This window comes from Thermobia domestica, chromosome 8 (assembly GCF_964235325.1).
Source record: "Thermobia domestica chromosome 8, izTheDome1.hap1.1, whole genome shotgun sequence".
In the NCBI taxonomy this organism is placed as follows: Eukaryota; Metazoa; Arthropoda; class Insecta; order Zygentoma; family Lepismatidae; genus Thermobia; species Thermobia domestica.
The window spans coordinates 288,634,568-288,659,443 of record NC_137461.1 but is presented as its reverse complement, the minus strand read 5'-3'; the positions used below and the strand labels follow the sequence as shown (position 1 = coordinate 288,659,443).

At 34.0% G+C, this 24,876-nt stretch overlaps 1 protein-coding gene across 2 annotated transcripts in view; it reads left to right on the top strand.

Annotated features, from left to right (window-relative positions):
- Positions 1-24,876, top strand: part of jbug (filamin-type immunoglobulin domains fbug) — a 385,095-nt gene that overhangs the window by 337,812 nt on the left and 22,407 nt on the right. For both annotated transcript variants that reach the window (XM_081769953.1, XM_081769952.1), the window contains 9 exons: positions 862-1,044; positions 3,186-3,407; positions 4,984-5,157; positions 8,895-9,134; positions 13,287-13,430; positions 13,892-14,071; positions 17,852-18,121; positions 22,024-22,170; positions 23,111-23,401. In XM_081769953.1, coding sequence (XP_081626079.1) covers positions 862-1,044; positions 3,186-3,407; positions 4,984-5,157; positions 8,895-9,134; positions 13,287-13,430; positions 13,892-14,071; positions 17,852-18,121; positions 22,024-22,170; positions 23,111-23,401 — 1,851 coding nt within the window. The remainder of the gene's footprint in view (positions 1-861; positions 1,045-3,185; positions 3,408-4,983; positions 5,158-8,894; positions 9,135-13,286; positions 13,431-13,891; positions 14,072-17,851; positions 18,122-22,023; positions 22,171-23,110; positions 23,402-24,876) is intronic.

Here is a 24,876-nt window from a genome sequence, read left to right as displayed (position 1 = left end):
AATAAAACCTTCTTATCCATTTAGCAACATTTTGTTTTACTCATTCTAATTTTCGTATTTATAATTCTTTTCCTATAAATTTTACCACAAATATACATTTCCCGATTATACACATAGTATCAGTATTTAAATTACCCTGCAAAATCATTATCAAATTATATTCTTACAAGAAGACAGTTATAGATATGCGACAATTATTTTGGACATGAGTGTACATGCAGAAGTACTTAAATGACGTAATTTGTATTCAACTATTGCAGAATTATTGAACTATTGAACACAATTTTATAAGAAAATCTTGAAAAGAGGTGGAAAAGTCGATCTTAACAATAATTATTCTTTTGTATGTACCATTTTGTTTTGTAAAATATCAAATGTAATTCCAACTTGTAATACGTGAAGGAATTTACTAACATTAGGGGAACACTGTACTCTAGTGGTTAGGCGTTAGATTCACGTCCGCGTGGTCCCAGGTTCGATTCCCGGCCTGTGCTTCTCCAATTTTCGACGTCCACTCAGCGTCGTGAAGCAAAACTGGGAAGTTACGTGAATAAAAGACGTGACGGCCACTAAGTCTAGAAAGTTTCCGATACGCCGGTTGGAGATAAAGCGACGCGGAGCGCTGACCAACCGATGGTCGCTAGGTTGGACGTAGTTCCACCAATCGCTGACAGATGGCGTGGAGGGGCTCAGGCTCACAAATCGACCCGTTACTCCAAGTAGTTTGATTTTTACTTGCATTTTATTTGTATTGTACAGTGCAGATTCGTATTACATCTGTGAATAAATAAATAAATAAATAAATAGTATTGTATTACACATTCGAACAATAATATGTTTCTTTATTATTTTCTCTTGTAGGAAGTCCCTTTAAATGCGAAGTGCAAGAGCTTGGAGCGAAAGAAATGCGTCATCTACAGCGAAAAGAGTCTAAGATGGTGACTGTTCGTGGCGATGGACTGAAGGAAGTTGTTGTAGGATCAGCAGCGTTCTTTGACATTGACCCCAAAGGAATGGATGGCCATGTGTATATTGAAGTACTTGGTAAGTGGAAACATTACAAGATAACTAATCAAATTTTAACGATATTTTTTTAATAATAAATTTTAAGCTTCCGTTAAAAATGCGAGTGTTTTGCATGTAGAGAAATTCTGAGTAAATATTATGAACCTGTTCTCTCTTTGTCCAGTACGCAGATCAGAAGACCCCCCAGAGTTGCCATGGATTGTTTTCTATTTATTAATTTACTTACTTTGTATGTGGTTTCTGGATAACCTCAAATTTGCAGATGATTTTTCTATCAATGTGAAGCTTTCATACGTGACAATAATGTTACACAGTATGTCGGAAAAATAACGGAAATTTTTAAATTAATAAAAAAAAGAATTAGGTATTTTTATCAACTGTAGTTCTTTTTATTCAAAATACATCCCTTCCACATCAATACATAGCTGGGCACGTTCAACCAATGGTAGCATAGAGTTCTGAATGTCCTTTTTCGGAATCGCCTCAGTGACCTTCGTCACGGCAGACTGGATGTGTGTTACATTGTCATAAAATGTTCCTTTAATTTTGGGAATAGGAAATAGTCATTCGGCAATAAATCAGGTTAATACGGAGGATGTAGAAGCACACAGATTTGTTTTTTTTAGGCAAAAAGTCACAAACTGCGAACTGTACGGAACAAATCGATAACAGACTTTCTGTTTCTTCAAATCCTTTGTCAAAATTTCGTGAATCATGTCTTTAGTCGTATTTAATTCCTCCACCATCCATCTCACAGTTGAATTCTCATCGTGGGCGATCATTTCACGCACTTGTTCCACTAACTCATCGCGATTTTGTTTTTCGGTCTACCTGGCTTTGGGTCGTCTTCCAAGGACTCCCGACCGTCCCAGAATCGCGTATACCACTCAAACACATGTGTACGAGATAAACACACATCACCACATACTTGTTTCATCATTTCCACTGTTTGTGTAAATGTTTTACCTAGCTTGAAAGAAAATTAGCTCTTTGCTCCATCGTGTTTTTGTGACGAGGTGACACCAGGTACACTCACTTTTATTACTAAAACTTGACACTCCGTTAATCGGTTCTCATGATTTTGGTGTCGTTTTGTGGAGCAAATATCCAGCTTTCCGATGATACGTTGTTTCAATAGATGTCGCTAGTGGTTATCTGTAAAGAAAAATGTCCGTTACTTTTCCGACATATTGTGTAAGCTTTGTAACAGTTGAACTCAGGATTTGTTACATCTTAAAACACCAAGTGTATATATTGTTTCGATAGCTGATAAGACTTGACCTGTTTGAAAGCATGGATAATTAGTTCTTTAAATAAATTATTAGCAATGAAAATTACTTTTGCTTCCCACTAAGTGAGGCCCTGCAGAACTAAATGAACTAAAAGACAAAAATTTGAAAATTTGGATTTTGCTGTGTAAATAATGAATGGACCCGTACCAGTACACATCTTTCATTTTATCCTTTTCCTGCTAGTTAGAAAAACCATTAGTAGTTGCTTTAAATTTTTGTGCCAATTTTTGTGACCCGACTAAGGTAGGTCCCATAATATTGGAGCTATGGACATTTGAAGTTCATTTTTTAATGTTTTCGGCAGCCTATAACTCCGAAATGAGGTCTGCACCCAGGTTGGTGTATACTTTTTGTCTCTTCTTGGTGTCAGGAATCACCTTCCAAAAGTTCTCGGTGATGTTTTGATACACCCTGTATATATGCATTATATGAATACTATGAAATAATTGTGTCTTTGACAAAGATGGGAGCATTTTCTTAAATAATTGTTAAAATACACAACATTTAAACTTTTCCTAATTAGCAGCCACACTTCTACAAAAAGGCATGAGTATCTTTTGAAACTACGATGATTTAAAAAAAAAAAATCTATGTATATACGTATCCCTCAAAAATAGTTTTATTAAGGTTAATATGTAAGTTCTTCACTTTTTTTTCAAGTCCAGTGTCTAAATGCGTGGTAACCACAATTTGTTTTTTGTTAAGTCTGAATTTAAGTTTATGAAGCATACTTTGTGAGAACGCATGATCAACGTGTTTATTTGAATAATTGCATGAGACATTTTCGTATATTCTGCTAGTAATTAATTATACTGACACATAATGATACAGATTTACACTTACCGCTCCAATGCTATTTTTTTTTAGGTCCAGACGGAGGGCGAGTGCCATGCCATGTGTCGCGATTACGAAGTGGAATCTTCAGAGCAGAATACAAACCCACTCACATAGGCTCACATTACATCACAGTCTTCCATCAGGATCAGCCGATCAGTAAACATCCGTTTGTAGTGGAAGTTTTCAACCCGGCACAGGTGAAGATCACGGAAATCGGAGAAGCTTATTGCAACAGAGCTGCACATTTTACAGGTGAGACCATTTGGTTCTTTCTATTATGTAACTGTAATTCCATGTAAAATTAAAAGCAGTTAGCAGTCATGAAATGCACAGTAGTTTTTAGTTGTCTACAGAATATTTACGTGCTGTATTTTCGCCACCTACAAGAAAAATGAGTATTTCAAAAACGCAAACTTTAAAATTATAATTGAAATACTATGGAAACAAATGTAGCATATTATTACAAATAAAAATATAATCTTATTGTTTGCTTCAATAGTAGGTTTATATAAATGTAATTATTTTTATTGTTGAGATTCAAATTTGTGGAATTAACTAATGACATGAACGTGATGTTGTCTATCAGAAATTCACATACCTCGGGACTGAACCAGGGTTCCTTCACACTTGTATAAGGGAAATATTTTTAGAAATTTTATATATATAAGTAGCAAGGTTGGCTGGTTTAAACCATTTCTTTATGTTAGAAAATAAAAACGAATAATGCTTTAAATCGTGTGAACTTCATGGTGACGTTTCTACGTATCAAACCATCTGCATTAGTTTTATCAGCTTTTCACCTTTTAATCAAGGCATCCCTTGTTCAATTCTCGGTCGAACTATAACCTTTCTTTCAAGTGGAAACCAAATAGCAATTTGGATGTCACTTTAAGGGAGTCTTCTTGATAACCTCGGTGTTACATAAGGATGTTAAGCCTAAACATACGAAACGCAACCAAAATGTATATTTCTGCTTGCCTCATTGCCTGTTGTTTCAAAGAGAAGCTAAAGTTGCTTAAATATATTGATAGAAATTGGCAAAATTTATTGACTTCCTACGTAGCTACCAATATTAACTTTAATTTTCTTGAATGATATTTACATACTAAATTTGTAACTTAATACCTCAGTTTTAGCGTACTGATTATGATACGTTGGCCTTAAAATTACATGCAAAGCAATAACAGGATTTTCCCGTTATTGCTTTGCATTTAAAGTAATAACGGGATTTTCCCGATGGCTAAGGTGGGAGTTTCCCGATTTTAGAAATTTACTGACCGGACTTCTTTAATCTTATGTGACCCCTCCCAGCATAATTAACTCCGTTGTTACATAATAACAGCAAGGCGAAACAAACAAACTTATTTCTGTTCATATGTGGTATAAATACATAGAGTAAACCAAAAAAAAAAAAAAAAAAAACCTGGTTTAAACAAGAAACGTTCTTTTTTTTTTTAAAAAAAAAAAAAAAGCAGTTATGGTTTTAGTCTAGAAAAAAGAAACTAATGTAAAAATGAAACATGTAAAATATTTTCTAGCATTGATATTTTATATTTTTACTTCATATGAGTCGTTAATGTGACGTCAGTATTTCACTTCATGCGCAATAAAATTTAAAATTATTAATTTTTTTTTTTTTGGAGGGAAGATAGAAGGGGGAAGGAGTTATACGTTAAGTGAACTGAAGAAAAATATGTATCAGATACATTTCGTAATAAAACCTCTAGTTCTGTGATTTAAAGAATGCTAAAATTTGACTAAATTTTGTCTTACGGTTTATTGCAACTTGGAATTCAATAAACGACATATTCTTCTTTTGCCACTACAGTTGACACTGCCCTGGCTGGTCGTGGAGCCCTTTCAGTAGTTGTCAGAGCAGCAGGTCACGATGTGAAGCATTCCATTCGAGAGCTGGATGATGGACAGTATGAAGTAATTTACCATCCGAAATTTGCCATTCCACATAAGATAGATGTCAAATATAATGGAATGCACATAGCTGGTAAGCATTGCTTCTTTTCAAATTCTGGAAAGGAATTTATTATATTTTAGGTTATAATATACTGGATTTTAACATTGCAAGTTAATATGTTTTTATCACTACCGTATTATATACACTACCCTCACATGCGACACAGTGCGACAATTTAAAATCGAGATTCGGGCTGTACAAAAAGAGAGTGAACATGGGAAGTTTCTTACCTTGGAGCATCCAAAGTACGACTCTCCTGCATGTGAACATAGTTGCGCCCTGACCATCAAACCATAGAAAGATTGCTGGGAGTCTTTTCGTGGAATGCTGTTGAAAACTCTTATCATAGTACGAAACCTTTGTGCGGACTTGAGTTTAGGAAATAGAAAATAATCGCACGAGGTCAGGTGAAATAGGTAGGAGAGGACAAGACGCAGATCCTCTTTTGGAACAAAAATTCTTATACAGTGAGTGCCTTGTGATTTGGGGCATTGTCATGGAGCAAACGCCACTGAACACCACCCCGATACTTGGGACTTACACGTGTGATACGTTGCAATAACTACTTCAATACCTCAAGGTAAAATAAGGCATTAACTGTCTCTCCAATAGGCACAGATTCCTTATGCGCAATGCCCTGACTATCGTAAACAACTATGAGCAAAAGCTTGATTAACGATTTTGACTGGTGCAGTTATTTTGGCTTGTGGAGAGCTAGGAGACTTCCACTCTGCACTGACTTTTGTCGACGGGTCATATTCAAAAACTCATGTCTCATTCCCAGTAACGATATTCAGGAGAAAGTTAGGATCCCTATTGGCGGTAGCAATCAGTTCTTTGCAGTGATCAACTCTGTCCCTTTGTTGGTCATTCGTTAAGGAATGAGGCACGAAATGGACACAGACCTTCTTCTTGTTGAGATCGTGGGTTATTATTTGCCGCACAGTTTCGTCATTTACGTCCAGTGGCCCCGTACACTTGTTGCAACATTTCGTAGATTTCTGTAGCAGTCTTACCCAGACGCACACAAAACTTGATGTTTGCTCTTTGTTCCATGTTAAACTGATGACACAGCTTAGCAACTTGTCTACACTCACTAGTTCACACACGTAACTGTCTGTCAAGATCAATGCATTTTGCTATCAGTTACTCATGAAACATTCCTCTTTTGTTTGCATCACAGCTCACTTGCATAACTACGCTACATATTTAAAGAAAAGTCTCGATGTTAAATTACCCACTGTGTATTTTTCAAATTTTGATCTTTGCTAAAGAAATTTTAACAGTATTTCAGAATTAAATGAAAATAAATATGCATACAACACAAGATTCATTATTATATGAGCAAAGTCCGAGATATTTGAGAATTAGAGTGTACAACAGATTACCAAAGAAGCTAATAAAGAACATTGCAAGAATTATCATTGTTGTGTTCTGTAATGAATAGTTATTTAGAAAATGTACATAAATCGAAGAAGGTTAGACGTAAGTAATATAGAAGATACTGTTAATCATTATGTATTTTTAGCAATATTGTATATTTATACTAGGTAGAAAAATTAGTGATTATGCATTAGATGGTAAGTATGCGACTTAAACCAAATCGTACGTGTAGTATGTATCCTTGTATAGTGTGTTCGCACAATAGGTGTGCAGTTCGGCAAATGTCTTTGAAGTTCCCATGCTGAATTTTACAATAGTATCCGTTCCTCCCTCCATCCCCTTTTTAAACCGCATTTGCGGAATTGCAACGTCTTAACACCCACTGTGTTTGTTCTTTCTTCCCAATACTAAGGCTAATATGAAATAGATGTCAGGCAATGTAAGAACAAAGAAGCTTGTCTTGGGACTAGGGAATCGAGCATTAACCATTTGGAATTGTGTGATAACTAAGACTCCACGTCGTGTTGATAAGCGACTGTCAGTTGTTTGAAATGAGGTTCTGGTTGTTCATTAAGTATCGGGGGTGTTTCTCGCAAGACGATGACTTATTTCTGGCACGTGCCACCACACGTAGGAGGCGGCGTTCTTTGTATACAAACTGCACACCGGTTGAAGAAACGAACCATACTCAATACATGAAAAAAATCAAAAAATAAAACACAAATACAAATACCTTATATTTGTATATCTTTCTATATTTTTAAGCAAATTAGCAATTACTTTCGATATCTTCAAAAATAATTTATTATACATCAATGTATGGAACAATTATTTTAATTACAACAAAAAGATACATATTTTTATTTGATATACAAAACACAGACAAGGAAGTCGGGAATCCTTTCTGTATTCTACATTTTAATGCTGATGCCGTGTTTGTGTTAATTTTCAGTAAATAAAGAAAAGAGAACATAAGTTTTAATTTTTGTTATCTTATTGTGTACACATTAATTTGTTTGATAGTTTAAAAACTACTTAAATAATAATAATAATATATGAGAAAAGCAAACTTTATTATTACAAATCTGTGGTAGTTTCGGCAATATTTCATATGATAAGTTTAAAAACTACTTTAATAAATAATAATAATAATAGTAAAATATGACCAAAGCAAATACTTACTATTAATAATCTACGTTTGTTTCGGAGATATATCATATGTCAGATTATGTCTCTGATAAAAGCAGTAATTAATCGCCAAAACAACGTCTCTGATAAAGGCAATATGATGAATTTGCCGAAATAATGTCTCTGATAAAAGCAATATGATGAATTTACCAAAATAACGTCTCTGATAAAAGCAATATGATGAATTTACCAAAATAACGTCTCTGATAAAAGCAATATGATGAATTTGCCGAAATAATGTCTCTAATAAAAGCAATATGATGAATTTGCCGAAATAATGTCTCTGATAAAAGCAATATGGTTAATCTACCAAAATAACGTCTCTGATAAAAGCAATATGGTTAATCTACCAAAATAACGTCTCTGATAAAAGCAATATGGTTAATCTACCAAAATAACGTCTCTGATAAAAGCAATATGGTTAATCTACCAAAATAACGTCTCTGATAAAAGCAATATGGTTAATCTACCAAAATAACGTCTCTGATAAAAGCAATATGGTTAATCTACCAAAATAACGTCTCTGATAAAAGCAATATGGTTAATCTACCAAAATAACGTCTCTGATAAAAGCAATATGGTTAATCTACCAAAATAACGTCTCCGATAAAGGCAATGATTAATTATCAAAACTTTAATAGATTAGTAATAATAAGTGTTTGTTTGATCAGGTTTTATTTTTTTATTCAAGTTATTCGTAGTTCCAAGGATAGATGGAGCAGTAATCAGTTGAAACTTCTCTTATTAAGTCAACCATATCAGATGAACCAAAGAAAATATACACAAAAGCACATAGGCAAATTTGAAAAAAAAAAAAATCTGATTGACAGAAGGAAAATTTCTGTCTCTAATAACATAAATTTGTTCTTTCAAACGTCTATGCGTAATATAAAAATGTAATGGTCTTTATTTTATTCTAATTTCAATAGTTTATTTTGATTTAATCTCTATTAATCTTAAGAATTAAGCAATCAGAGATTATATATATGTTTTACAAATTGTAAGCTTGCTAATGACAGCATTTCACTTGCATTACTTGCATTACTTATTGCAGATTTACCCTTACTTATTAAAATACTCATCTTTATGAGAAAAATGGCTAATCTCCGAACGGATAGTAAATTTCCTTAATTATCAATCATCGCGTTAATATATATGAATTAAATCTTATACTGTTCCTGCTTTTTTTCTTTCAGGTTGCCCGTTCGAAGTTGCAGTTAAAAATCCTGCCGTTGGGAAGGACATTGTAGCTACGGGTATTGGATTACATCAGTCGCGCGCAGGAAAAGTAACTTCTTTTGTCATTGAAACTCTGGGACATCCGGCCAAAGACTTCGATGTGGTCATCACAGGTCCACACGGCTCAGCAGTACCTGTGCGATGTTATCAACAGAAAGACGGGAATTTGTTGGCGGAATTCACGGCTCAGATAGCAGGTAATAATTGTGTTGTATTAAGATATCGTCAACAAATACGGTGCGAATCAAGGAAAATCTGGAAGAAAACTTAAATAGAATTTACTTAACGTTGAGTCATATCTTAATAGTTTACCATTTGTTTTAATCTCCTCTTTCATGTCACACAGTTGGTACGTAAATACGACTCTACAGGTACAGTTTCCAGGAAACATATAATGCAGTTTTCAATCATAAATATTTATAGCGTATTATCAATATTTTTAGTTTTCAGTGATGAATATTTGTAGTAGGTATCAATAGATATAATTTTCAATCATGAATATTTACATAGGTATTAATAATTATAGCGGGTATCAATAATCATAGTTTTCGATCATTATTAGTTATAGTGGTTATCAATATTTAAAGTTTCCAATCATTATTAGTTATAGTGGTTATCAATATTTAAAGTTTCCAATCATTATAGTGGTTATCAATATTTAAAGTTTCCAATCATTATAGTGGTTATCAATATTTAAAGTTTCCAATCATTATAGTGGTTATCAATATTTAAAGTTTCCAATCATTATAGGGGTTATCAATATTTAAAGTTTCCAATCATTATAGGGGTTATCAATATTTAAAGTTTCCAATCATTATAGTGGTTATCAATATTTAAAGTTTCCAATCATTATTAGTTATAGTGGTTATCAATATTTAAAGTTTCCAATCATTATTAGTTATAGTGGTTATCAATATTTAAAGTTTCCAATCATTATTAGTTATAGTGGTTATCAATATTTAAAGTTTCCAATCATTATTAATTATAGTGGTTATCAATATTTAAAGTTTCCAATCATTATTAATTATAGTGGTTATCAATATTTAAAGTTTCCAATCATTATTAGTTATAGTGGTTATCAATATTTAAAGTTTCCAATCATTATTAGTTATAGTGGTTATCAATATTTAAAGTTTCCAATCATTATTAGTTATAGTGGTTATCAATATTTAAAGTTTCCAATCATTATTAGTTATAGTGGTTATCAATATTTAAAGTTTCCAATCATTATTAGTTATAGTGGTTATCAATATTTAAAGTTTCCAATCATTATAGTGGTTATCAATATTTAAAGTTTCCAATCATTATTAGTTATAGTGGTTATCAATATTTAAAGTTTCCAATCATTATAGTGGTTATCAATATTTAAAGTTTCCAATCATTATAGTGGTTATCAATATTTAAAGTTTCCAATCATTATTAGTTATAGTGGTTATCAATATTTAAAGTTTCCAATCATTATAGTGGTTATCAATATTTAAAGTTTCCAATCATTATAGTGGTTATCAATATTTAAAGTTTCCAATCATTATTAGTTATAGTGGTTATCAATATTTAAAGTTTCCAATCATTATTAGTTATAGTGGTTATCAATATTTAAAGTTTCCAATCATTATTAATTATAGTGGTTATCAATATTTAAAGTTTCCAATCATTATTATTTATAATGGGTATTGATAATAATGGGGATTTTGTGGTCCATTACTGACATTTCTTAATGATGTCCACGTACACAATGTGTATTTCATCAACATCAAAATGAGGATAACTTCTTGAGTACTTATTTTTGTAATTTGAAGAGGATATGTTTTTTCCTCAAATTACTTGAAACTGGACTGAAATAAACTCACACACCATCCGAAAAGTTTTGAGAAAAGAAATCATATCGATGGATACGCACTTTTGTTGACAATTGTATACAAGTTTTCGCAGTTAAAGATTATCGGAGAATTAGTGAATGTCTTGGATTGCGATCGAATTTAAGTTCACCCTGCAGTTAAACGACCTACAATTTGTCACTGTATTATAATTTGAACTTCTGTTGAAGACTTAAAAAAGAGAAGCATATGTTATTTCGGTATTTAAGGTTTTTGTAATATATTGAAACAACTATCGTCACTTTGTAACTGCTGTAGGTGGTTGAGCAGAGAAAGAAAAGCTGCTTCTGCTACAAGTGTTATATTGTCACTACGCTGTAACAGCACGTACACTAGGGTGACCGGACGTACTGATTTTCGCAGTACAGTGCTATTTTTCAAAGAGCTGTCCTGCATGTTACAAAGACACCTAGACAATCCAGAAATGTCCTTCTTTCTTAAAATGTCCTGATTTAACTTATTTTCAATACTGTAACGTTCATCCTTATTCACCACTTTCGGATCATAAGCACACACAGATTGACGCTGTTTGGACGTCATCATTGACCAATCAAACTCCGCCTCTTTCCTGCCAGCACTTATATAATAAAGGCTTCTGTTTTTTGTCTCTTATACTTTACCCTGAAGAGAAAACAATGTTGCCAGTTCTCGAAACATTGGACGACGTGGAATTCACCTGCCCAATTGCCCGAGAACAACTATACTGAAAATTATATTAATATTTTTTGGAATTAGTTTGCAAGTTAATGGATAAATAACTACAAGGCGAACCGCAAATGTTATGCTTTAACATACTTAAATTTTCTTTTTCATTAAAGTTACTGCTTTGTGTTACTCCATCAAATTGTTTTGAATTATTTCATCAATCTTGTATTTGTCATTCATGAAAGTATTTGTAATTGTGATGAATTCCTTCAATATTTTTGTTGAGTACCCCCTTTTTTAAAACAAGAATGAATGATTAACTTAAGATCAATCATTGTGTGTACATAAGGACCACACAAGCACATGTGTACTGCCCATGCAGTAGGCTATCATATACTATTATCATACTTATACCCTACTTTTTGCTTGTCAGAATCTGGTCTCTCTCTCTCTCTCACTTACTCATACACACACACACACATATTATATATATATATATACGAAACTCATTTTTAACAAAAATTAACAATGACATTCTTATGAATCGTATTGTTTAATTCAATATTTTGTAGTTTTGTAGTTGTAATTTATAATTTACAAATAATCGCTATATTGATTCTTTTTGAGGTCTATTTTTCGCTCTTCTTAACGTTGTACAATGACAACCTGGCTCAAGTTCAACCTTGAAGTATCTTTCTTTACTAATTAGAACTTCCTGTTTTAAATCGATAGCTTGAAACATATGTATTGAAGCCTCTCCTTTACGGCATACCTGATATCTTATCCTATTTATAATATCAGAACACGTCAAGTCCGTGAGTAACGCTAATTTCTAGTAGTACACATTCAAGCTAATAAATGTCGCTCTTTGTATACCTGATGGCAACAGATGTCGCTAGTGTGCAGACAATTCGCAGATTTAAAACTATTGTGGCGATATAACGAGCCGAAGACTTTGACGTAACAACTAGTGTGTTTATTATAAACGATATGAATTTACATCTCAATTAAGTTAAACTGGCATCCCAACAAACGTTTGTGTCTTTTATCAGGTACAAAACTCTGCAGTAATCTGCCCTGTGAGATAAATTAACGAAACAACTGAAGAAATATATATTTTCAGTAAATGTTTTTAACGTGGAGACTCCGAAGTCTAATAGTTAGAGCATTGGATTCATGTCCGTGTGGTCTTGGGTTCGATTCCCGGTCGGCGCATCCCAATTTTCGGCGTCTACCCAGCGTCGTGAAATAAACTGGAGAGTCATGTGAGTAAAAGACGTGACAGCCACTAGATCCCAAATGTTACTGATACGCCTGTTAAAAGATAGAGTGACGCAACGCACTGACCACGTAGTTTAGCCGATCGCTAACAGATGACATTGGAGTGGCTCAGGTTCAGAAAGGGCTGTCATGCCAGTGGTTAGTTAGTTTTAAAATGTTTTTAACGGCGTTGATTGATTTTTAACTGTAGAACTACAAGAGAAAATACATCTTATTTCTATTGTGTAAAGAGTCGAATACACAATGACAATTGCTAGTTATGCACTGAAAAAGATGACGCAAAAAAACTAAACTAAATTTGACGCTCAGAATCGTTTCGTTTACTGACGACACTTACCACTTAAAACAACAATAATATTAAAGCTCTTCTGTTGACAGAGAGCATCGCTTATACTGCTCTGAATAAACGTACATGAAGAATGAGATTATTTGCTTAGATGAAGCACATTACTTTGGTTGTTAGTGCATAGAACTGTCATGTTATATACATTTTTTAAGTATTTAAATTAGCTTTTAATTAATTAATTTTATTTTCTTCTCTTCCAGGTTCATATAAAATTGATGTTGTCCATGGCTCGAAACCTGTTCGAGGGTCTCCGTTCTTTTGCCAAGTCTTTGATGCATCCAAAGTCCAAATTGAAGAAGTGGCATCGAACTTAGTAGCTGTTAACGAGAAAATAGCTTTCAAACGTAAGTTGTTTATCATCACAGTTAAGGATAGTGCTTACTTTTATAAGGATAAAAGAGAATTCTTTTCCAAAATATTTTAGTACATTACACGGTCACAAAATTAATGTAATAACATAAAACAAACCTAAGTAATGTGTTTTACATAATTTGTTTTCCTTTTGCATATGGTACAGGGCGATTTTTTTTAAAACTCACGGATTTCATTTGGATATAGAATTCCTAACTGAAATCCGATTTTCATGCGATTTGTGGCAAATAATTAAGGAAGGATGGGAGATTTATGGAACTATGCTTATTGGTTTAAATTCATCCGGGGTAATATTGGCCACGCTTCAAGAAAAACAACAAATATTTGCCAGTTCACCTTACAATGAATTGGGTGCGATGCGGTATGGAGATGTTTTATTATTATTGTTCTTTCTTCTATTTACCTGTTTAAGATAAATACATTGAATTTTCAGTACGTCGTAAAGAAGCTGGTTTCGCAGAGCTTGACGTTACAGTAACCAGCCCACTGGGACAGAATCTGCCAATCGAAGTGAAGGGTGTAGGTGATCGTGAAAGCGATTTAATAGAATTCTTTCCAACTGTACCTGGGCGCTATCGCTTCAACATTACTTACGGCGGTGAAGAAGTTCCAGGTAAGTTGGTGCATATTTTCATATAAAGCAACATACTGCGTATTAGGTAGTATTCATAAGTTTGCAATGTGAGTTGATTGTTTCTACTCGAATGCTTTAAGATTTCTCTCCATTTTTTTTTTTTTTTTCAAACGCTTAAAACTTTCTTAAAATAAGTTATGAAGCGATACGAAAGATTTTGAGTAATTTGTAGGAAAGTGCAGATAGATTTGTAATTGTTTATATAATACAAAGTTTGTTCAAAAAATATCCGAACGTTAATCTCCGTCAAAGTATTCCCCTTGGACTGCAACACAGGTCTCCCACTGTTTGAAGCACCGTTGGAATACCCCTTTTGAGTTTCCGCGCAGCTGGTCCGTCGCATTCTGTAGGATGTCGTCTCTGGGCTGAAATCTGGTTTCCTCCAGGAGCATTTGCAGCTTAGGGAAAGGCCAGAAATCACATAGAGCCATGTCGGAAGAGTAGGAAGCTTGAAAAAAAATCTCCTCCAAAGTAGACCCCTTGATCTGCCACACATTTCTACCAACAGTTGTCCTGCTACTGGAAGCAGCGCTGGAACGCTTCTTTTGAGGTTCCACACAGCTAGTCCGTTGCATTCTGCATGATGCTTTGTTTGGACTGAAATTTGGTTGCTTTCAGAGACATTTTCAGCTTGGGAAAGGTTAGAAATCACATGAAGTCATGACGGGAGCCTGACGAAGCACATGTGTGCCGTGTGTGGCCAAGAAAAGTCTGTATTAAATTCTTCGACCCCGAAGACCTGTCGAATCTTTCGGATCATCTCCATTTGAGATTCTGCAAGTTTGACACAAACTTTAAACTTTAATTCAGTAGCGTTGTTTAGGTGTTTCAGTCATTTTGTCAAAAGCGAAAGTCCATCGCCGCTTGCTTACACCTCCTCACTCTTCGGCAGTCTACCAGCGACTGACTCCTTCTAATCCTATGTTTATAGTTTAGGTAAATCAGTTTATCATTTATGAAAATATTCAGTTGAGAACTTTAATTTTAAAAAATACTTTCCTGTGTGATTTTTTTTTTAAATTATTAAAGTCAGTGTATAAACTTGAAAGAAAGCTTGAAGCAAATATGTAGTATATTATTATTATTATTATTATTATTATTATTATTATTATTATTATTATTATTATTATTATTATTATTGGTTTGGGTCATAGATAGGTTATTAAGTAGCTACATAGAAAAGAAGTAGGCAACACAAAGTAACTCATTAGTTGGAGCTTCAAATATTTTAATATAGTAGTATTACTATAAATATAATAGTACATCTCAGATTCTATTAATCTGACTAAATCGAAATTGTAAGAAAAGAGTTGAACATTTTAATTGTGTTCTTGATGTTCCAGTGCCGTACGTAATTATTAATCTCACATAGTGCTATATTTGTCTGAACGCTTTTCCTAGCACAACATATAAACTATTATTATTGTTATTAATATTTTGATAGCATTAGGTTTCAAAGTTTATCAATGTCAAATACTTTTTTTACAGTTCCTGTATTTTCAAAATAATAATATAAATAATAATAATAATTTACTGAATTGCGCCATGTGTTACGCGAGAACCATCGACAGGACAATCCAGCTCCAACCAAATCTTGTAAAATGTAACCGATGTAATGGAATTTATAGCTGCGCTGATGCGTTCCTGAAGATCATTCAGAGTTCTGGGTAGTGTAGGAACATAGATCAGGTATATCAGATCTTCAGGAAACGCATCAGTACAGCTATAAACTCCATTACATCAGTTATATTTCACAAGATTTGGATGGAGTTGGATTATTCTCTACATGATTTCCATATAGAGAACTGGCAGGATCTTAAAAACCTTAGTGGGTGGTAATCGGAACTGTCCGAACAATCATATCCTCTTACTAGTGACATTGTAACTTAACTTATGTTCAACGACGTTGCCATAGCTTTGGTCCCCATTACACTGTGATTAATGGCTTACACATTGGGTTCTTTCTTTCTATATAGAGAAGGGGGAAATAAACAAACACTGACCAATTTGCCTGCATATATAGATCATTCCTTCTCAATGGAAAAAGAAATATTCTGTTGAAAGCAGGTTGAAAGTGTCAAATAACAGCAACATCAGCACTCGGAGTTTCCAGACTACTTTTTTCTTCGCCAAAACATTTGAGACATTCCATTCCATATTCATATGACTGAGAAGATCAGCTTTTGCTCACCCCCTATTTTTGCCGAGAGCTGCCGTCCAGTTTGAATTTTGTTCCTCTCCAAAGGAAGAAGGAAGATTTTTCCACTCAAAGTGTCAAATAACAAAACAACACAAACCATTCGGAGTTTCCACACTACTTTTTTTTTCTTTTTCGCCAAAACCTTTCTCAAGTGACAGAGAGGAATACGATTTCACCCCTCTGGTCGAAAATTGTCAGCTAGCTTGAATTTCTTGGCAACACCGGATTTCGGAGAAAATGTTTGTTTTACTACCATGTAGTGGGAGGAGAAGGTTAATAGGTCAATTTTCCATACCTCCCCCCAAGGTTTTTAAGACGTTTCTAGAACTGTAACAGATGGCACACACATCGCGTGTTTGTAATTCCAATCAACATCACTAAAAACTTTTCGGGTTTGTGTAACTGCTACAAAAGTTTGAGCAGGATAGTAATCTTTGTATCAAAGTTATAGCCTTTTCAAATCAGGGACTGCTTTTGTGCACACCGTGTATATAAATATTGCTTTTAAAACTGTTTTAAATGGTTTAACTCAAACCAGAGATTATACGAGTGAGTTCTGTTCTATTCACAAAATTTGATTTTAATTTGACCTGTCTTTGATACTGTCGTCGCTGTATTGTTGGTGTATTTTTTTAATATATATGTAAATTTATGTGTATTTAACAAATCACGTTAATCGTATTATTATTCAATTAATATTATTATTATAATTAATAATATTAATATCAATTCAATTATTATTAATAATTATCTTAATGTTTCTTTTTTTATACCTCATATTATTTTGTGTACTATTATTTTTTTATAATCTTCCCTTTCTTACAACTTTTTATAGTCCTAAACATGTTAGTTCTTTATATTACAATTAAATTCAATAGTCTAATCCAGTGATCGCCAAACCGTCGATCGCGAGCTAGTAGAAGCTCGCAGGAACATTTTCGGTAGATTGCGTTAACGCTTCGGTTGGCTAACTAACCTTGAGTCCTCCATTGAGCTGACACTAACGACAGGGGGCGCTGACGACGACAACTGTTTGTTTCTCCCGCGCAACTGCAATTGTCAGCCTCATCTATCAATTGATTGTATTCGCGTGGAGTTCTGCACATTATGTTTTCCGTGTGTATATTAGACATTTGCTAAACGTTATGTTTTCCGTGTGTATATTAGACATTTGCTGAACGTTATATTTTCCGTGTGTATATTAGACATTTACTAAACGTTATATTTTCCGTGTGTATATTAGACATTTGCTAAGTTGGATAGTTTGATTTCATATTTACTAGAAATGTAAGATTATAGGCGATAAACAAATGTAAGATTTTTTTTTAAAGTTGGTAGTTCTTTTAGTTGGTAGCTCACAGTAGGATCTAAAAACGGTTCGGTAGTTTAGAAGATACATAAGTTTGGCGACCACTGGCCTGATCCCTAAATTGCATAGTGAAGAATCCATACAGTGTCTCATTGTAGGAAAGCTTTTAGTGAGAATATGTCTTCGCTAATATTAGTACCCTTAGTGCTTAAACACACAAATAGTAAAATATTGTTTACATCTTTCTCAGGCTCGCCAATCACTTTCCTTGTGGAGGAGGAAGGCGTGGCAAAGGCTTATGGAGATGGCCTGGTGTCAGGTCAGGTGGATGCGACGGCTGTGTTTAAGTTGGAGAGAAACGGGTTATCTGGTGAACCCCATGTGCAAGTGGATGGACCAGACAGTGTTGCCAAATGCCACATCGAACAAGAAGATGATGGTGTGTATGTGGTGAGCTATACGCCGAAGGAGGTTGGCGTGTTCGATGTTCGAGTGATGTGGAATGGAAAAGAAATTCAGGGTAAGCTTCTTCACAGAATGTCAATCATTGGATAAGATAACAATTACTTATTGTAGTTAAACAACAAGTTACTGTAATAGAAAACATGAAGAATTCAATTAGGGTACGATTACAGTTATGACATTAATACTATAAATAAACAAAAAAAAAGTACCAAATTTACTCTTCTGTCTGCCAGATTCTAACAAGTTGCAGTGTCACAGGTACACTGCTGTTCAAACACAAATACAAAATCGCGTGATTATTGATGTAAATTAAAATATACATTTCTAGTGTTTTTTTATAAATTATATTAATTTTATAATTTTTCAATTTTATCGTCAGTTTTACAGTTATGTATCTTTTGATTTTTCTTTCTTCTAAATCAAAGAAAGCTATAATTTTCAACTGAACTAATGTAGATTCATATATGAGCGGCTCGGGGGAAGCGTCATTTCTGACGAAATTGAGTTAATAGGTGGAATGCGTTGGGATCAGACCACAGAACAGTATGTAGGTAGATTAAGTTTGGAAATATCCCTGCATACGGTAAGGCAAGTTTGTTTAATATATTCCATTGCATTGCATTGCAGTGCATGGAAATGTTGAATTTCCTTTTCTACGAAATGAAATGAAATCTTTAGTTTAACGTCCCACGATTATGCCCTTTAGACTAAGGGAGACGATGATTAAAGCAAGTGAATGCTGATGAAAGAATTGGTGGAATGAGAAAGTTTGAGGAAACCTGAGTACTTCTAGAAAACCGACGGACATGATGTTGTTGTTTATCACCAGGGCCCGGATCTTGTTGACCTAAACTTTTCTAAAGAGTGACCTATAAAATGACACTAAAATTCCTGTAAAATGACCCTAAAATTCCTGTAAAATGACCCTAAAATTCACAAAAATTGTCCTTAAAATTTGCGTTTCTTTAAAACTTTTACTTCGTTAGACATTGACATTTTTTTAGATATCTATTGGATTTTAATTATCATTTCTCAGTCATTTTCAAAAGTTTTGTTTCTGTTAGTTGCAGCCCGTTGATCAAATATTGTGTTCAATGATCAGTCCACTGTACGGTATTGTACTTACTGAAAGCGTCAATTCACTCCCGAGTTGAAACTAGGAAGCACACTTAAAGAATAAAAGTTCGCAAGTGTAGGCTGTATGCACCAGAAGATAAAAGAAAAGTTTAAAATCTTTGAACGCCATCTAATCTATTTTTAGTTATTCACCTGATCATATCCTTTGTAGTCAACAACCCAAAACCATCTGTTTAACCACCTACCAACCCCCACCTCTCATCAACCAGCTACAGCTTAGTGTTCATTAGCTTGTTAGGAATGCAGTTTTTCCACCCCAATAGTCAGGAAACAGGAAAAGAGATAATTTAACTTCGTGTTTTTCAAATCCGTAAACAGTGTTCATTTTAAGATTTCTTTGTGTAGAAAAAAAGCATAAAAAGACCATAAATGACCTAAAGATTACTTGAAAGTATTAAAAAGTGACCTAAAAACTCAAAACGGCAAAAAGTGACCAAACGTTGACCCTAAAAGATATATTTTTAAAACCTAGAGTTGATGGATAACGTTTTTATTTTAACTTGCCTTGTCCTATGCGTAACAGAAAAAAGTTGACATGTCAACAAGATCCGGGCCCTGTTTATCACAAACTTACTTAGTCTGGAATCGAAACAGGAATCCCACGCACCAGAGGCAAGCGCTCTACCACTGATCCACCGGATCCCCTTCCTTTTCTAGTTTACTCGAAAGTTAGAAAATGTCGCTTACCATTGTCTTCCCCCGAGCCGCTTATATATAGATATTAAATAGTATTCTAAAGCATTTTTATTAATTATTACAAGCGTCAAAATAATAATAATGTGCAGTGGCATAGACTGAAAGTATTTGAGAACAAAATCCTGAGACAAATGTTCGGACCCAAGAGGAACAGGAATGGGGAATGGCGGAAACTTCATAACGAGGAAATACATAATTTATATGGTTTACCAAACATTGTTAGGGTCATCAAGTCTAGGAGGCTTAGGTGGGCAGGTCATGTAGCTAGAATGGAAGAAAGTAGAAACGCTTTCAAAGTCTTGACTGGAAGACCAATCGGAAAACGACCATTAGGAAGACCTAGGCGTAGATGGGAGGACAATATTAAGATGGATCACGCAGAGACAGGAATACAAAGTAGAAACTGGATCCAGTTGGCTAAGGATAGAAGTCAGTGGAAAGCTTTTGTGAAAGCGGCATTGAACCTCCGGATTCCATAAGCCATAGAGTTAGTTAGTTTATGTGCAGTGGCGTATTTAGGATTTTGTTTCGGGAGGGGCTATGCACAACATGTGAATAAGCACGTATATTTTTCGTTTTGGGTGCCGACAAATTTTAATGAAGTTTTGCATATAACAAATTTATTTCGGAGGGGAGGGGGCTTGAGCCCGATAGCCATCCCCAAAATACGCCACTGATAATGTGTAAATAATAATAGTGATAAATCGTAACAAAATTATTAGAATGAAATAGAACAATCAAGGAAATGTCTATTTTATATCAATCACCCAAGGATGAATTTAAATTATTTGATATCCCAATGTTGCTTTGTAGTTGAGAAGAAAGTAGCTTATACATAGGGCATCTTTCCCTGACAGAGATAGAAAAACAATTCTGTTCTCTTTATTTTCTGTTATAATTTTCATGTCATTAGTTTATGCAGTGAAAAAACGTTTTTGTATAAAGCAATAAGTTTATGAGCTTAATTGGAAGATGATGACTTTGGTTTGAGTATTTAATGGTTGTACCAGTCGAATTCAAGGTTATTAAATAAGGAGTAAGCTCTTGATTGAGATGAAGCTATTTTGTGGATTAAATAGACTCAGAATCAGAGTATAATATACATGTTGCTGGTCAATGTGGGAAGTTCATTCGAGAATAAAATGACGAACAGTAGAAAGCGGTCGGTGTCAAATATAGAAATAGGAGGGAAGAAAATAGAACACTGACTAGTTTTTGATACCTGGGTAGTATTATTAGTGATGATATGAAGTGCAAACGTGAAATAAAAACAAGGATAGGAAGGCGAAAGAGGCTTTTAGGAGGAAGAAAAGTCTATTTTATGGGACCTTAAATAAAGAGTTGAGAAAAAGACTTACAAAATGCTTCGTGTAGAGTATTGTACTGTATGGGACGTTAGGCAAAAATTATGAAAAACGACCGGAAGCTTTCGAAATGTGAGTGTCGAGAAGAATGGAGAGCATTAGCTGGGTCGAGTAGAAAACGAATGAAAGGCTCTTAGAAATGGTGAGGGAGAAAAAGAGCGAGAAGAGAAATATAAACTGGTTGGGATTTTGGCTAAGAAGCAGCTATATCATAAGTGACATGCTAGAGGGTATGGTGGCAGGAAAGAGAGGGAGAGCGCGAAGAAGACTACAATTAATGGACGATATCAAAACAGAAAAATCGTACGTAAAGACGAAGAGGCTAACGGAAGACCGTGGAGCATGGAAACTATTCAGTTGCGGCAAGTGACTTGCCAATAATGGCAGAATACCTATTATTATTATTATTATTATTATTATTATTATTATTATTATTATTATTATTATTATTATTATTATTATTATTATTATTATTATTATTATTATACTGATAAATTTGTTATGCCAACCGTGATCAATTTTAGGTTCATCTTACTACTTATAAGCGTTTTCTTCGTAAACCTGTGAAGTTAAATATGCCCTCAGTGTTAATTGTTTATTCATCAGTATAAATGTGTAAAATAGTGTACAGTACAATTGAAATGTCATTTTCCAATATATCTGTATCATTTAGGTCGAAGAAAAATAATACATCTCCTTTTTGAACATGTATTCGGTCACTGATTGAAAGTTAACTTCAATGCTCTTTCTTTGTGTACAGGATCCCCATTCCATCCAAAGATCGTCGACCCACGGAAGGTGCGTGTAATTGGTGGATGGGAGTCTTTTATGGATGACCAAAACAGACTGGAACTGTCTCTTCATCAAACAAAGAAGATAAGCTTTGATATATCTGAAGCTGGTCCAGGTAATGTTTAATTTCTTCTTAGTAATGTATACACATTTCTTAAAACAAATGAATGTATTGCTTAGTAATATTCAAAATGCTGAACACCACACTTAAGAGAATCGTGAACTAAATACTATTATTTATTACAAAGAAGTTTACAGCGTGCATAAACATCATTTTTTTGTAAGTTGGATGTTTTCAACTATTATATTAATATTGTTGAATATTATTAGGTTCATATACGTTAGCCTACTTACATTGTGTTGTTTGCTATTGTTTCAAATACTTATGTGACGTATTTGCGTGATCTATAAATATTATCAGTGGAATCGTACAGATAACATCAGATAATGAACTAAAATTTTCAGTGCTTTGTACACGTTAAAAAAAGGGTGAAGAATATATTTCAAGTGCACAGAAAATAGCACAATTCATTTTCAACTTAATAGAAAACATCTTTAAATTTGTTGATTATGTGTATTATTGATATAAGAGAAACTTCTTCACTTCTATTGCTTTGGTAGACTTCAAGATTGAAGCTAAGAATAGGCACAAGATGATTGTGGGCGACTGCTGGCTTTCGTGGGCTGGAATTTTTAATATCAGCTCACTAGTTTTCGTTACATATGGACGTCGTTGTTTTCCTAGGTGTGTGGAAAGATCTCAGTAAGCCATGAATAAAGCTTAAGCGCGTGAATACCAACTTACGTTACGCAATTTGTTTTCATGTACTGGCAACTTTCGTGAAATAAATAGTAGGAAGAACGTTGCAAAATCAGTCTTAAAATTTTCCAATATTTCAATAATATGAATACATGATGTCTCTCTTAAAAAGCTGAAGATGTCACTCTGTCTTAAAGATGTCTACTATAGTCTTATTGTCAGGGAGGACTTACAGTAAAAATTTTGATTATCTGGTCGCATTGTCAAATTTAATTATTTATTTTTGTCTTTCCAGGTGTTTTAGAAGCTGAGTGTAGAGGACCCAGTGGAACAGCTGTTCCGGTGGCTGTTGAATCTACTGGAGTATCAAGGGTTCGGCTACTGATGACTCCTCGTGAAACTGGAGAGCATCTGTTGTATCTTCATTGGGCAGGAATACCACTTCCCAGATCCCCTGTACTTTGTGTCGTAGAAGGTGGCCCCGGTGCAGGGCCTGTGAGGGTTGTATTAACCGGACGTGGATTGGCAGGGGCTCGTTGTGGCGAGGAAGCTGAATTTACTATCGATGGTTCACAAGCAGGACCCGGTGAGTTTCAATTAATTGGTTTTTAAGGTCTGTTCATTAGAAATAAAGAAGGTTTCAGAGTTTGAAGCAATTAAAGGACCATGTTAATTGGCCAGCTAAGAAGAAAACTGACTTCCGCTGTTGTATGTCTCGCAAGACATTAATATCTCCATTCCGTTGTTAAAAGTTTTACCAGATTTACCTGGTTTTCCTCGCACTTTTTTTATATTTAAAAATATCATAGAAAAATAACATGTAAGAGCTACAAGATTGTCCAGTTCCGAAGGTAAAAGGTAACATCATGTGTAAATTTCATTTTACCCTTTGGTAGGTCCTGTTGGCCTAATGGTTAACACACTTGTACGTCTTGCGCATAGTCCAAAGCTCGTTATAGCTTGTAGCTCAAGAATTTTCCGTTTTGACCTAATGTCGTAAGGACAAGGTAATATAGGCTGTGGATCAAGAAAGCAGTAACGGCGTTTGGACAATGTGGGCAGTCCATGCCTCATCTAATTGAACATGGGTCATCTGACTGGCCAGGACCGGCATGGGCTAGTGTGTCACTATTTATCATCAGTGAACTTATAAGGTAAAAATCATATAGACTCAAGGTTTCATTTTGTTTCAAGTGTTCAGTTCTAATAGTTATTAAAAAAGAAAAAAAGAAACTAACAGCTGATAATCTATTTACCAGTTTTCAGGACAAGTAACTCGAATATTTTTTTAACAATTATCATGATATACTCATTTAGTTAACTGAAATAATTACACGTTAGCAATGGCCAGTAATTTAATTAAGTGTTACCAATGAATTGCCACCTATAACTACAAAAATGGGCCAATATTATTTCTATGTTCTGTGCCGGTGACTTTTTTTTTTTTTAATCCGGCATGCTTGCCTAAACTATTTAACAGCCTCTTCAGATTGAGTTTTACACATCTGAATATGACGAATAGTTAAGTTTCATTCGGGAAGAGAAACGTGTCATATAGTTATAGCCATGATTAAGTAGCAACAAGAAGAAATATTTATCAGAATACATATTGGAATGTAATTACAAGTTAGTAATTGCTATTGAGCGCAAATATAATAAGAATTTTTGTAATTATGAATAGTATGTTTTGCCAAAATGTGATATGAACTTAATGTATGTTAATTTTAGTTTCTTCTTAGAGATATTAACAGAGGAACCAATTCAAATATTAATTATTCGAGTTGATCGCGCGAAGAATCTCTGTTTAGTCTCCTTTGGAGATACTCAAAATGATCATGTAATTTAAAACTGCCATACAAAGAATAACGGGGGCAAAAAACTGCACTCATATTTGGCGGGTTCAGTTAAAATTTCATCGGTTTTCGATAAAATGTGTCAATTTATCAATAAATTTAAAAACTATTCATCTTGCTCTTCTGTTATGTTTGAATCACGGGGATACAGGATGTATTATTTGCATTATATATATATATATATATATATATATATATATATATATAT